This window comes from Eleginops maclovinus, chromosome 6 (assembly GCF_036324505.1).
Source record: "Eleginops maclovinus isolate JMC-PN-2008 ecotype Puerto Natales chromosome 6, JC_Emac_rtc_rv5, whole genome shotgun sequence".
In the NCBI taxonomy this organism is placed as follows: domain Eukaryota; kingdom Metazoa; phylum Chordata; class Actinopteri; order Perciformes; family Eleginopidae; genus Eleginops; species Eleginops maclovinus.
In genome coordinates this window covers 24581697-24596821 of record NC_086354.1, presented here as the reverse complement: position 1 = coordinate 24596821, position 15125 = coordinate 24581697, and the positions used below count along the sequence as shown (strand labels likewise).

Below are 15125 nucleotides of genomic sequence, written 5' to 3'. Positions count from 1 at the left end.
ACTTTGCTTTCAAAAGTGGTGTGGGGGTGGGGGGGGGGGGGGGCGAGGACACCTTTTTCAGTTAAAAATGAACTGAAATGCAGACAGGATTCAGAGTCAGGCTGATCCATAGGAAGCATTATTCAGGAAGCCAATGATCTGCGTGTTTTTTAAGAGTCTTGAACACGCCTTTTCTCCACATGCACGCTCACATGTTGAGAAAACGATGTTTGCAAACCGAACCTCTGCAGGGGGGTCTGGGGGGGGGTCCTGTTTTAACATGTGAACCATGTATTCTGGTTCCCTGACAGAAGAGAAAACAAAAAGAGAACCTTTACTTCAGGAAAACCACATGTTTTAGAGTCCTTTTAAGCGCCCTGCTGCTGTTTTTAAACTCATACTTTACCAACATGTCCAAATTGCTCATCTTGACACTAAACCAGTGTTCTTGATTTTGACATCTTTTAGCTATTTTTCAGATTTCCCATTTCAGAAAGTACTGGGGACATGTTCCCAGCGTCCCCAGCGCAAATGACGCTTATGCCTTAAGTGTGAGCCAATGGGAACCAATGTGTTGTTCTGGTCTCCTCATTGGATGACCTCTGACTGGTGAGACTGGGATACTGGTTTGTATTGTGAGTGCAAGAACAAAGTCGACCCGCACAGAATCCTGGAGTTTCAGTCAATTTCTTACATTTTATTACTGTTGCACCATTTATACAAGTACATATAATTTTGAATGCATCAATTTCCATATCATCTTTAGTTTGGTGTGGTGTGGAAACAGCGGTGGTGAGACATGGGATGAAAATATCAACTGGGAGTTGCGATGGAAGCAGACAGGAGAAAAATGTGTATTTTTTTTTCCACTTGACCAAAAAGACAGGACTACAGGTTCACCCAACCACGGACATGCAATTTACTGAGTCAAGAGAGGAAGAAAAAAACCGAACCGAGTGACACGCAACGACCCTCGAGTGTTTTCAGTTTCTGCTACGGTTTGACAAGTGCTGGGAGGACCTCGTCGTGTGTCAGTCGGAGGAAACGGAAAAACTGGCAAATGGAAAGCTGAGGTGGATAAATATATACATATATACTGACATATAAAGGCAAGGGTGGAAATGACGAAAGTATATTTACTCATCACTGAAGTTAGGAACACTTTGGAGTAACTATCACAATACAAGTTAGACACTTTGGACAAAGTATACTCCAATGCTGACGACATCTCTGATATTTCCTGTCCTTTCCATCCCTCTAACTTCCCTTCTTGTCTACATGTTGCCCTATTTCTTTATTGCAGTTTTCCTTGTTTCTTCACCTCCTTTCTTTCCATCACTCCTCCTTTCTTTCCATCACTCTTCCTTTCTTTCCATCACTCCTCCTTTCTTTCCATCACTCCTCCTTTCTTTCAATCCTTCCTTTCGTTCAGCTTGTATAAAAGCGTCCTTCCTATCTCTAAACCATCACGATGGTCAGCCGTCTCCTCCACTTCCACGTTGGAAACTTTAGCAAATAAGAATGGTTTTCTCCACAGTGACACGACTTCTTAAATACCTTTTCTTCCACCGCTGCGTTTACGTACAGATATGCCGTATATATTTCTAAAAAAGTAAAGGAAGATGCATGAGGGGTGAGAATGAGAAAATCAGAAGCTCCCTTTTCATGTGCAAGAGTTTTCAATCCCGTTCTGATGGCGTGGCGACCAAAGTAGATCACGTAGATTGCTGATGATCATTCACCTAACCCCAACCCCCCCCCCTCTAATCCTCCATGGATTTACAGAGCTACACGGATACCCTCACCTCGGTGTCTTCAGCTGCTTAGATACCAAACTGGTGAGGTTTGCAGAGCGATGTTCCTGCTGTAATCTAAAGAACGCTTCATCCGCTCTATCCCAAAGTAACGTGAATGGGTTTACTGGTTAAAGCCTGGCTAATCAAAATCACCAAATTGAATTCCATAAATTGGCATGATTGGGGTTTTTCCTCTCGTGATGTTCCTTACAGATAACATGTGGTAAGTACATGTTAACCATCACTGTTAATATGGTTTAACGATATACTTTCACTCCTAGTAAGTATATGTTCCTGCTAATCCTGGAGTTAAGAAGAATGTAGACCTTCTACTTACGGTATGTCATCTTTCTGGATCGTACGAACTAACTCAAGCAGTCCAGGGACTCCTGACGGCTCCCGATATTGCATTAATGTCACCAACTTGGTACTCTAAGTTCAAGCTAACGCTACGCTAGCTTGTGAATGTCACCCGGGTTCCATCTGTGTTCAAATCATTCATCAGATTTAGACGAAGAATCAGAGAAGACTATCAGACTTTCTAAGAACACGGCGGAGATCTTTCAAAGGAGGCTTTGCAGAATGTTTAAGGGTATTACAAATGTTAAAAAACCACTTAGTTTGCTTACAATATACCTAAGGGTTTCAGTACAAAATCTCAGAAAAATTCCTACGACTTCTTTTATACGTCTAAGAATGTGTGTAGCTCTGCAAAGCCGGACTTTTTCCGACCTCCAAAATGTCTCAGGAAGTCTCAGCTTTCTCAGTCCTCACTAAAGACTTAAACTCTAGGTTCCTGCCGTACAGAGAGGAGGGGGAGCAACACAACCAAAGAATACCAAGAAGCTGGGGGTGGGTTAAAGAAGCCACAATTCCAAAGAAGAACTGGAGGAACCGAGAGTAGGATACTCTGGAGAGGGGGGGGGGGGAGATCTGAAGAGGGGACGGACTCAATGGAAGTCCAGCTGGTGAAGAGATATCTCAAACCCCCTTCTTCCCTCAGTCCCATTTCCCCTCGATGTTCTGACGTCCACAGAGCGGGGGGTGGGGGGGGCAGGTGAATGTCTGGGCTACTGTGAGCCGAGATGGGAGTCGGGTTAAAGCTCTTGTCTTCACGGGGGAGGGGGGGGGATGATGGATGGAATGGCGAGGCGTATGGCCGACACAGACTCGTATCAAAGTTCAAATACTACAGCAGAAAAAAATAGAATAAAACATAACAATAATAATCTGCAGCGGGGGGGGGGGGGGGACTCCTCCAGGTGGCTGCTCGGGTTCATCCAATCATTATCATTACAACTATTATTATTGTTGTTAATATCATAATACGGGGGGGGCGAGTTAATTTCATTTCTTTTAATCTTCATGGTCGTCGAGTTAGGTACTTTTTTTATTTCCGAAAAGAAGCTGTCCATTAATCTTGAACTGCTACGGTTTGATCCTTGCTTGGCGCCTCTGTGGCGTTCGCCTCCTTGGCGGGAGGCTCGGCGGCTGGTGTTGAACTAGGGGCTGCGGCGGCGGCGGCGGCGGGCTCCTTTGCCGGTGCGGGGGCCTCTGTGGGCTTGGGGTCAGGGGAGGCAGCGGGGGCCGCCTCGGCTTTGGCTGCTGGTGCCGCGGGGGCCTCAGTCTTTTTGGCGTCGGCCTCATCTTTGCTCTCAGCCGCGGGGGCAGGCGCCGCTGCCTTGACCTCGGGCTCCTTGGCGGCGGGGGCTGATTCTTTGGCCGGGGCGGGGGCAGCTGGTTTCTCCTCGGCCTTGGCGGGCTCGGCGCTCTTAGGCACCTCTGTGTTCGGCTCGGCGTTGGCGGCAGGTTTCTCTGGCTCCTTGGTGGCGGGGGGTGGCGTTCTTCTCCTCCTCTTTAGGCGCCGCAGCGTCGGCTGCCGGCGCGTCCTTGGCCGCCGTGTCGTTCGCTACCTCCTTGGTGTCGGTGGCAGCCGACGCCTCGTCTTTGTTGTCTTTCGGCGCTTCACTCTCCTCCGCGGAGGCCCCCTCTGCGGGGGCGTCCTTGTCTTTGGCCTTGTCATCGTTCACGTTGTATCCCTTCTTCTTTTTGCTGAGCTTGCCTCCCATTTTGGATCTCTGGCCTCTGAAACAGAAGGGGAAAATAAATGGATTTGAGTTTTGTATTCAATCATTCACCAAGAAGAGAGTACAGTATATACAGTAAGAAGCACTCCACAAACACGACCAAACAATGGACTGAATGTGAGAAGGAACCCCATAAATCAAGTGTTGAGCCCATTGGAAGCTCCTTGAGAAGAGGAACGAGTTGTCAGCACAAAGGACTGAGTGAGCGATGCTTTGTGCAACGCTCTGCTTCGGAACATGACTTTTGATCAAGTGCAGTCTCTCTTTGTGGCAAAAAGGAATACATGTATTGCACCGGCAGCCTGTGAGCGTACCAGAGAAGAGTCTGACATCTCTGCATGAAGGGAAAAGGAAGCGCTCTGGTAGAATGATATGCAGGAGCCGTGCATTTATGCAACAACATCCCCCGTATTGCATCATTGATGTAATCTCTCAATCTGAAGCACATGCCGCTCAGAGAGCCTCCCAGCATGAGGTCTCCTCTCTGAGTTAGAGGGTAGTTTGAAACCATGATGTTCATCTTAGAGGACAAATACTCTCAGCAGATCTTGTTTGATCAGACACTTCTAATTAGAAATGCAAAGAAGTGTTTCCACATGCCAAGAGCAAGAGAGCATTGCAAGGACTGTTACAGACACAGAACCTATGAAATGTGGTTTTACGTTCCTGCAACCGGCTCAGAGAATTTACACCGATCAGAGAATATTACAGAGATATATCTGTGTGCAGGCAGGTTCAACACACACACACACACACACACACACACACACACACACACACACACACACACACACACACACACACACACACACACACACACACACACACACACACACACACACACACACACACACACACACACACACACACACACACACACACACACACACACACACACACACACACACACACACACACACACACACACACCTGCAGATTCCTGGCTCATGACCGCAGTGGAAGCATGTTTTCATGGGTATCACCATCTGTCTGCTCGGTGGGGGAGAGGACTTCAGTACCACAACAAATCAGGCTTATTAGGAGCAAAGACTCAAGAAGGGTACAATTTGCTGCCGCTTAAAGTATGAAGTCTCTATGTTCTCGCTTAAAACTGCCAAAAGCAACTTGGCAGTCTCGTCTGCGCGTTGGGAGAAGCCAGAGAAATGTCCTCTGAATGTGCTGCTTCACTGTAGAACAAAATACCTAAAAACTAAAGTAGTTTTCCTAACCTTGACAGTTTGTTGACTTTCTGTATTCACTCGCCCTAGAAAGCTTAGTTTTATGACCACAAAAAAATCTCAGAGAGAATCTTTGGACTTTTATATCCATTACTCGATCAAAAGGCAGTACATCAAAGCCGTAAAATCCTGGGATTCATCCGTCACACTTCTGTTTTAGAACATCTCAGAGAATGCTGTATAAAAGTGATCACCTCAGAACTATTCAATGTCCCACTATTCTCACATTATTCTGACTCCTTCAGTCATCTGCTTTTCAAAATGCACACTTTTTGTTTCCCAATATTTTTACGTTTTGATTTTCTTTTTAAACTTCCGATTATTTTTCAAAATCATCCCTTTCTCCTAAAACTTCAGACTTTTTTTAAAGTTCTGAATTTTATTCTGAACGTCGACTTTTACATATCTTTATAACTTCTTCAAAATCATCACGTTTTCTAATTTCTTGTATTTTTTCTAAACTTCGACTTTTACAAATGTCCCCTTATTTCCCAGCTCCTTCTTCATTATGGGTTCCTAACATTGCGTGAGGTTTAAAGGTATTAAGAAAAAAAAACTGGATTAAATCTGCTCTCGGATCTCAGGGTAACCAACCAAACTACCAATTCCCTGGTGTGCATTGCATGTAATGCAAACATATGGAACATTAAATAAATGGGACCCTCGTTTTCAAAGGGGGATATTTTAATTCCCCTCAAAGGTACCACACAGTTTGCAAAGTGTTGTCATTGTCCATTGGTCCCAAACGTTGGTGATTTCTACAGTAAATGAGTTTAATAATAACAGCACATCTATTCAATCTGACCTGACCTGTGTATGTCAGAGTGCAACAGTATAAAAGGACCAGTATAAAAGGACCAGTATGAGTTATCTTGGTAAGGGATTTCTTTCTAAATCAACACTGCTGATTTTGATGAACTGACCTCACAACGCCTCAAAATACTTCCTTTCACCTGTGGTCACTGCTAATAAATAATCTATTTGTCCATATGTGCATTTTAAATCAAAGCAGATGGGACCCCTTCCTCCCAGTGAAACCAGTCCTCTGAGAGGTAGTGCTGGCTACTCACAGATTCTCCCTGTGAATGGCACAAAAGCCGGCGGCGAATCCACTCAAAATGCTAATCACCTCGTCGTCACCGACTGAATTACTCCGGTATTCATGCAAAACTCCGCTGCACCTCCGACGGTCCGTATCTGCCGCTCCTGCCGCAGCTTTCTACGGGGCCACAATGGAGGTCTCTCTGATGCCTCACATCATTTGACTTCCCGGCTTGTGCTGCTCGTACAATGACTCACAATCATCTGAGCAGACAATGGATGCTTTTCAACCGAAGGCATGCTTTCTCGCTGCTGGGCGTGTGGTCGTAGTGTTTGAAGAGCGAGGGCAGGGCCGAGACAACCTGGAGAAAATGCTCTGTGCGGCACAAAAGACTTCATTTAACCTGATAACCGCCATCGGGGGAAGTCTGTGGGAGATCTGCCAGCCATAACACTCCAGGTATATGTGGGCGATGGTATCCGTGCCTAGTAATAACAGAAGTTGACCCACCTGAAGTGCAGGACAGTGAAACGGCTCTTTAAAATGCATTAAAATAAATCCAACAAAACCAAAAGGGGCCCATCAGGAATAATTGGAGCCTATAGAGTCCTGATAAACTACAACAATGAGGATTGGACGATCAGTGAATCGTCTGAATGGATTTAAAGGGTTGGGTTGACCTCTCGAAGGTAAGCATTAGGGGTCTCAATCCTTTTAGACGCTGTGTCTTTGCTACAGATGTGGAAAGCTAATCTGCTAATCCCTGATTTGAATGGCTGTGAAATAAAGGCTGATCTCTTGTTCTCTCTAACCCTGACAATAGTTATTACACGGTTCAATCAAATCCTCAATTCTGATTGGCTAACTGGACTTTCTCGTTTTACATGTATATGTAATTTAATATCCACTCCTTGCACTCTTAAATAAGATCCTACTTTATTTCTGTTTTAACTGAAAATTGCACGTTTTATTCCTAAAATATCTGACCTTTTTTTCTTCTTCTTTTTCTAAACGTCGACTTTTCAAATAAGCAGATTTTCTTTTTGCTGGAAACATCACTTTCCCCCACAAATTCTCCCCTTTACTCTCTAATGCCGGACTATTTCATTTTGAGAGGTTTCTCTTCTTGTCTTTTGTGCTGCTTCAAAGAAAACGTTTAGGATCAATAAATTACATCTCATCTTAGACTGTCCCGAGTAAAGGAAAGAAGAACAAGAAAAGGAAAGAGGTTGAAAGACACGAGAGCTGGACCTCAGAGCGATCAGCGGTGGATGGACAGGAAGTGAACACTAACGAGCTCCTGTTGCCTCGCTGCTAATCTACCTGACAACAACCAAAGACTTCATGACCAGACAAAAGTTAGACACCACCGCGACTCCTTCTCAGGTCCATTAATTTCCCTGAGAGTGCACACGCACCGGATTAACACCACCGGCACTTTGTTTCCCCCCGTGTTCAGCACTCCCCTTCATTAGCCACTGACTCTCCAATCCCTCAACCCCCCCACGGGCTGCTGAGGCAACACAACACCTGATGGATCTGTCCAGGGGAGACGTATTTCTACGACATTGTTAAAGGCAGAAAAAGCGCTTCTTAAGATGAACAAAATCCCCCAGAGACTTTCCTTTAGATTGTTCCTCGCTCTCTGGCTCCTCGTCTGTCCCGCCCACCCGTCTACATTTCCTCCTCTCTGCAGTATTCCTCCATCATCACTCCTCCTCTCCACGTCTTCGCTCTCCACACATGCACTGCTCTCTGTCCTGAGCGTTTCAATCCTTCTCCTCCAGACTCTGCACCAGCTGTCTCTACTCACATTTGCTTTGGCATGTCTGGATTACCTTCTCTCTCTCTCCTGTGATTATTTTCCATTCCCAGAGTTCACCTTCACCATATTTCTCTCAACTAGTTCATTTCCCTTCGATAAGCCATACTTTAAAGAGTCCTCTCCTGCTGATGTTCAGGTGTATATCAGTATGTAGAGTCTCTACTTTAAAGAGTCCTCTCCTGCTGATGTTCAGGTGTATATCAGTATGTAGTGTCTCTACTTTAAAGAGTCCTCTCCTGCTGATGTTCAGGTGTATATCAGTATGTAGTGTCTCTACTTTAAAGAGTCCTCTCCTGCTGATGTTCAGGTGTATATCAGTATGTAGAGTCTCTACTTTAAAGAGTCCTCTCCTGCTGATGTTCAGGTGTATATCAGTATGTAGTGTCTCTACTTTAAAGAGTCCTCTCCTGCTGATGTTCAGGTGTATATCAGTATGTAGAGTCTCTACTTTAAAGAGTCCTCTCCTGCTGATGTTCAGGTGTATGTCAGTATGTAGAGTCTCTTCTTTAAAGAGTCCTCTCCTGCTGATGTTCAGGTGTATATCAGTATGTAGCGTCTCTACTTTAAAGAGTCCTCTCCTGCTGATGTTCAGGTGTATATCAGTATGTATTGTCTCTACTTTAAAGAGTCCTCTCCTGCTGATGTTCAGGTGTATATCAGTATGTAGTGTCTCTACTTTAAAGAGTCCTCTCCTGCTGATGTTCAGGTGTGTATCAGTATGTAGTGTCTCTACTTTAAAGAGTCCTCAGATCATTCTATATTGTAATTTGAATACATTTTGCTGCATGTTATGTTATTGAAAGACGATGATTTGAAAAGATTCTGCATTAAATCCAAATTCATCTAGGCCTAATTGAATAAAATTGCAGTATTTTATTTAACGATAAACATCAGATTGTTGACCACATACTGTTGCTGGGTTTGGTTAGCATGTATTTCTTTCTGCTTACACACTATACTGTGACTAAACATCGAATCCCTCTCGGTCTATATATGCTCTCTGATTTCCTCTCAGCACTTTCTCTCCCGCTCCTCCGGTCCGGCAGATGGAGGTCTCCAGGAGGTCTCGGGGTCTCAGTAAATCCCCGGCCTGGCAGCGTCTGAGTTCCTGCCGTCCGAGAGGACACGTTAAAGGTTAAAGCTGCCACTGACCGCCCCCCCACCGTGCTGGGGCACACACTGCCCTTTCATGTTCGATGGAAAATCGACTTTACAGCACGAAGCAGAAACAGAAAACCAGTTGTTCCTTTCGCATTTCCAACGTCAAACAAAGCAGAGAAGCACCAATGCAGTTAGCTCCCATGCTCACCTCTGCAGAAACACACACACACACACACACACACACACACACACACACACACACACACACACACACACACACACACACACACACACACACACACACACACTCCCCCATGGTATAAAAGGCTGAATGATCTGAATGAAGACAGATATCTAACTATTGAACAGAGCGGCATTTCCAGCTGATCAGTGATATATTTTGGTCTGCCTGAGACACACATAGCTAAACACCTAAATGCACCACTTGGCATCAGCTTGTTTGTTCATAAAAGCTGACATTTGTGAACAAACACTGTTTTTGTTGTCCCACAGACACCCCCAGCCCCGGAGCTACGACACACTGCCCTCCTGTGCCACACTGACCTCCATTGTAAAACACTTCTGCCTTTTCAGAGAGCCACTGAAGCGATCTACAGCCACAGCACCGCTCTCTGCTCCAGCCTGCAGCACACACACTCAGACCCCATTACCGCTCAGGCACTCACCTGAACCCCCCCTGACTCTGCAGGAACTCCACAGCTTCACATAGACATGTTTTTAACCTGTTAAAAATCCATGCAAACCAGCAGGAAACGGTGCACTTTTGCATGAGCATGTTCTGTGACCTTAATATGCATGATACCTGGACTAAATACTGCTAACACATTACACATTAGACTGGGTTTGTGTCTCTAGTGTTATTACACGTCAGTAAAACCTGTCAAAACGGTTTCCCTTGTGTCTGACTGTTTCTGCAGATGACTGTGATTACCCATAATGCTCTGAGGTTATTACACTGAACATCCTCGACATGCCTCTAATTTATTGCTCATCATCACACATTAGCTTTCGACTGATCTGATTACGCCTTGCACATGAAGAAGAGAAGTCTACTTATTAAACAAACGTCAATAAATAGTAGAAGTAATGTGATTTCATTCCAACAGTGCTTCTGTATGGTCTGATTTCTGTGCATTCAACATTGCATTTAGCTGGATTCGGGATGTGATTAGCCTAGCTTAGCATAAGATGTTCTGTGCAAAGTTCCTCTGATGCAAGGATTTGTACAATTTTTATGAACAGGTTGTATTTTGTTTCTTTAACCCCTACAACCGGGAGTTATTGCTTTAAGAACAGCTGTTCATCCGTCTGTCGACCGTTTCTCTGCAGCGTCTCGGCGACAGGGTTGCCAAACAAGTTCTGCAAAGATGATTTCATTTCTACTTTGGTAATCAGAGGCAAAATCTCAGGATGCAATGTACCAGCTCTCTGTACCAGCTGTTCCGTAAGGTGTGTTTGAGAAAGTAATACGAATATAATTTAGATGCGAGATGGAGAGGGGATACCGTGAGGGGATCAGCACTGTGTGCTCCCAACATGAATGTAAGCTATGATTTATAACACTGGGCTGAGCACTTCCTCCCGCTGACATCCAGCTGGCTGATTTAACAGGAGTCTGTTTCAGCAAACAGCAGCGTGCTGAGCGGACAGCCCGGGAAACTGGAGCAGAAAATCTGGCCCAATCACACACAGACACACAAATCAAATATATTCAATAAAGAAGGAAACCTCCACACCGGCTCTGAGTCTGAAGGAGCAGCAGGCAGCGGAGGATCCAGATATTGAAGGAGCTGAAATGACAGATTTGAGTCCATGACGAAGGTTTCCCAAAGCAGTGTGTGATATCTTGGCACGCCTCAGAGCCAAAGATGATGCAGAAATATTCTATTCTACGCGTTCCAGCCCTGAAACGTAGAGCTGCGAGGGGAATTCAGGAAGCAGACGCAGGCACAAAGTGTACCATCTGTAAAAGTCAGAGCCGGTCCCCTGTGTGGGAGCTAGCAGCAGCACCGGCGGCTACAGCTATTTCTGTCCAACAGTAAACACTCTGAGTCTACAGGCGGGTCCAGCTGTGAGACGCCAGTATCATCTGAGTGCTCTTCTATGCCGCTGGAGCTACAATATATGAGTTGATACCGACCAGCCAAAAGCAGGTAAAGTGATTAACAAGTGAAACTGGAGTCAGAAAACCTGCATAAAGCACGCTTTGTTTGAGTGACGAAACATCCATTTTGGTTTTCCACTGAACTATCATCCTTTACATAGGCCTACCTGATGCTCACAGATAACTTTCGCAAATATTGACCTAAAATTCAGTTATTTCTGCCAGGCGAACTAACACTAGCTGCAACACATGTTTAAGACATGTTGAACAAAGTTATTTCACATAGGATTCATTTCAAAATTAAGATCAGTAAATAAATACTTCATATTTTATGAAAAGTTGTTCTTGTGCCTCGGATCTAATGTGTGTGGTCAGTGTTCGAACTATGCCGAGATTTTCGGGGGGTCCCATTTTTCTCTCGGGGGGGGGGGGGGGGGGCGCTTGCTCTTGCGCTTGACTTGACTGATATTTTAGAGACCCCCCAACATTTCCCAAATCATGTTTTCGGGGGATCTCGTGTCAGTTTCAGGGGGTCTCGGATCCCCCGAGTCCCCCCGTAGTTCGGACACTGTGTGTGGTCATGTGCTGGTACCGCGTGTTTTGTGAACGCACTGCGAAACTCAAGGTGTGCAGACGTCCTGACTGAAGCTACATATACCAGCAGAAGCAGAACCTTCCAGATTCAAATCTCCTTTCAGTTGTTTTTGATGTGGACCGATTTTATTTTACATACTTCAGAATTTTTTTCTCCAAATTTGGACTTTTTGGAATTCCCGATTATTTCCCCAAAATATCCGACTTTTTTTTCAAATTTCTGGATTTTTTTCTAAATGATCAACTTTAAAAGAATTCCAAATATTTTTTCAAAACCATCACTTTTTTCCTAAAAATTCTAAAAGGTTTTCAAATTTCTGCCTTTTTTAAAATAAAGTTCAATTTCTTTTCAATCTTCAGTTTTTTCTCTTCCAAATTTCGACTTTTGGGAATTTCCGGCTATTTCTTTAAAATGATCACTTTTTTCCAAAAGATTCAGATTCTCTTTTTAATTTCTGCCCTTTCTTCTAAATTTCGACTTCTAAAACTGTCCCACTATCTCCTCATTATTCTAACTCCTTCTTCATGTGGCCCTAATCATCTTCTTTTCAAACTTCAGATTCTTTTTCCCAAATTTCAACTTTTGGGAATTTCCGATTATTTCTTCAAAATGATCACTTTTTTTCCAAAGAACTCAGACTTTCTTTTACATTTTTTGACTTTTGATGTCCCACTATTTCCTCATTATTCTACATCCTTCTTCATGTGGCACACCATGCTAATGTTTGGGCTCTGTATGTTGTCCGTTGGTGTAGTTCTCACAGCGTAGCGGAAGTGTGAGGCTACAAGAAAATAAATGCCGTTTGAAAGAAATGTTGTGAAAAGAGCTTCACAGCCCGAGCCTCACAGCCCGAGCTTCACAGCCCGAGCTTCACAGCCCGAGCTTCACAGCCCGAGCTTCACAGCCCGAGCTTCACAGCCCGAGCTTCACAGCCCGAGCTTCACAGCCTGAGCCTCACAGCCTGAACTTCACAGCCTGAGCTTCACAGCTTCACAGCCCGAGCTTCACAGCCCGAGCCTCACAGCCCGAGCTTCACAGCCCGAGCCTCACAGCCCGAGCTTCACAGCCCGAGCTTCACAACCTGAACTTCACAGCCCGAGCTTCACAGCCCGAGCTTCACAGCCTGAGCTTCACAGCCCGAGCTACTGTAAGACATTTCTATTCAACATTCACAGGTGTTGCTGTCACGGCTCTGCCCAGGTTTTTAAGAGTGATTCTGAGTTGATGGTAAACAGGTATTCAGTGTATAATGGCTTTTACTGTGAAAGGTAAGAGGGGACGAGTGGAACTGTAATAAAGGGTGTCCTCTTGGTTTCGGATTACTGGAGTGGTTTAATAATCCTCCTGCTCTTTAATCCTGAAACACGAAGTGATCTAAACAAAAGTCACTGCTTTGTTCTGGAGAGCAGCCTAATTACACAGACTACACACACACTGCTTACTGTGGCCTCAGGCTGAACACACACACACACACACACACACACACACATTCATTGGTGTTTAGAGAATCAATCCTCCAATCGACGGAGCGTTCTGAAACTCCTGATGCAGAAATGCTTATTGATTAGTGGTCAGAGGACGCTGATGAAAGCCAGCGAGGCGCTTTGAGACGCCTCTTACTGGGACATTTATTGCCGAGTACAAACATTGCTGGGAAAGCTTTGTTGGCTTCGGAGGAAACAAAACAAAACAGAAAAGTGAAACGGATTATGTCCATCTCTGTGGATTCAGTGGCATTTCACTCTGCTGAATCGTCTCCTCCTCAGACGCTCACATGACCGCCCTGTCTGCTCAAAGCTTGTCTGGCTGGAAATGGTATTCACCACAAATGCTCTGCTGGTCCCATTTCTGTTTCAAAATGCTTTTTAAATGAGCTAGAAAGTTCATTCCTGACCTTTGGAACAGAAGTTTTCAATAATTCTCTAAGGAATGAAGTCCATTTTCTGTCTAAAACCTTGAAAAACAACTGAAAGAATAACTTTTGGGAGGTAATTATAGACTTTGTTGTTGGGTACTTTGGAGAATATCCATCTACCATTAGTCTAATTTATACTATCTCAGGGTTGAGTCTAAACCAGGTAGCAGGGTCTCTGCTCCCTCAGATCAAAATGCAGATTTTCCCTGTAAAATGTTAAAGTGCTGCCAGGAAAGAATCTCTCTGTGGGTCAGAAAGGGTTTACTGAGTCCAGAGATATGGAGATGGGTTCAGATGTCTGGTCAGAGGGCAGAGACAGCTTACGGAGAGTAAAGAGGGGATGGATGTCCGGTGGGTCTGCGGGGGACGAGTGGCAGGCAGCAGGCTGACACTGAGACTGAGATTTCTGATCCTTTCTTTACTCTCCTTTTTTCTGGAGAGGAAGTAAAGGAACCGGAGCTCTGGATCTATTTGTTGTTGGAGGTGCGATATATGCCTCACTATTATTTCCCGCCTCGCTCTGATGCAGGAGTTTCACCTGAAAGTGGGCGGGGCTGTAATTATGGCGGGAAGTGACGTTAGCGCCTCACGCTGTATTTAAATGTAATTGAATGGTTGAAATGACAGCCATGACAAAAACACTCCATTATTAGTTGGAAAAAGTTTCTAAACTTAGACCCTGTCTGGTTCATCAACAACGTTAGATTCTGCCGTGATGTTTCAGACACGGCGTCTTTGTTGATTCTCTGTTTCTTCTTCTGAAGCGAGGACAAAGAGCATTTCTTCCCTCCGTCCTGATTCATTGTGAAACGGAGCGGAGCCGCTGGCCTTGTTTTCCTCCTGAAAAGATTTTATTGTAGTCTGACAGATCCAGGTCAGAATTTCAGGCGCCGTTATACAGTAAGTGATCGAACAGGTGCCATCAAGGCTTCAGCAGAATACCCACAATGCACTGCGGTACAGGCACTTGGCAGCTGATGTAACTGGGTCGACGGTTATCCATGAGAAGTAACAGCTGAACTTATTTCATGTGAAGCCACTAAGAGATATTCAATTCAAAGATACTCAAAGTAAAGACGTCTTAATTATCATGGATCTGTTTTACGGGGGTAAACTGGGCTGTTGGTTTCTCTCTGTGGTAGATTTCTTTATAATACACTGCAGGAAGGCCCCACTTCATGGGACTTTGGAAGTTCCCAACATGGCTTTAATGGAGTTATAAAGGAAAATAGTCAAACTTAGTAATTGCAACTTGCAAGAAGTACAAAAAAGCAAAGGATGATGGACTCTGAGAAACACCCAGTGACAACCTTTGTGGGATTCAAAGGTTCATGTTTACTCAAAGTCTTATAATACCTGGCCATACCTTTATGAAACAGCGTGGGTGAATACTTGATTCTGATTGGTCAATTTGGATGTTTC

The 15125-nt window shown here is 44.6% G+C and overlaps 1 protein-coding gene across 1 annotated transcript; it reads right to left on the bottom strand.

Annotated features, from left to right (window-relative positions):
- Positions 1–650: 650 nt before the first annotated feature.
- On the bottom strand, positions 651–6386 carry basp1 (brain abundant, membrane attached signal protein 1). Its single transcript, XM_063886620.1, is given in 3 exon segments — positions 651–3609; positions 3611–3860; positions 6230–6386. Coding segments are annotated over 3 exon segments (705 nt in total). The 5' UTR covers positions 6265–6386; the 3' UTR covers positions 651–3189.
- Between the last annotated feature and the right edge of the window lie 8739 nt (positions 6387–15125).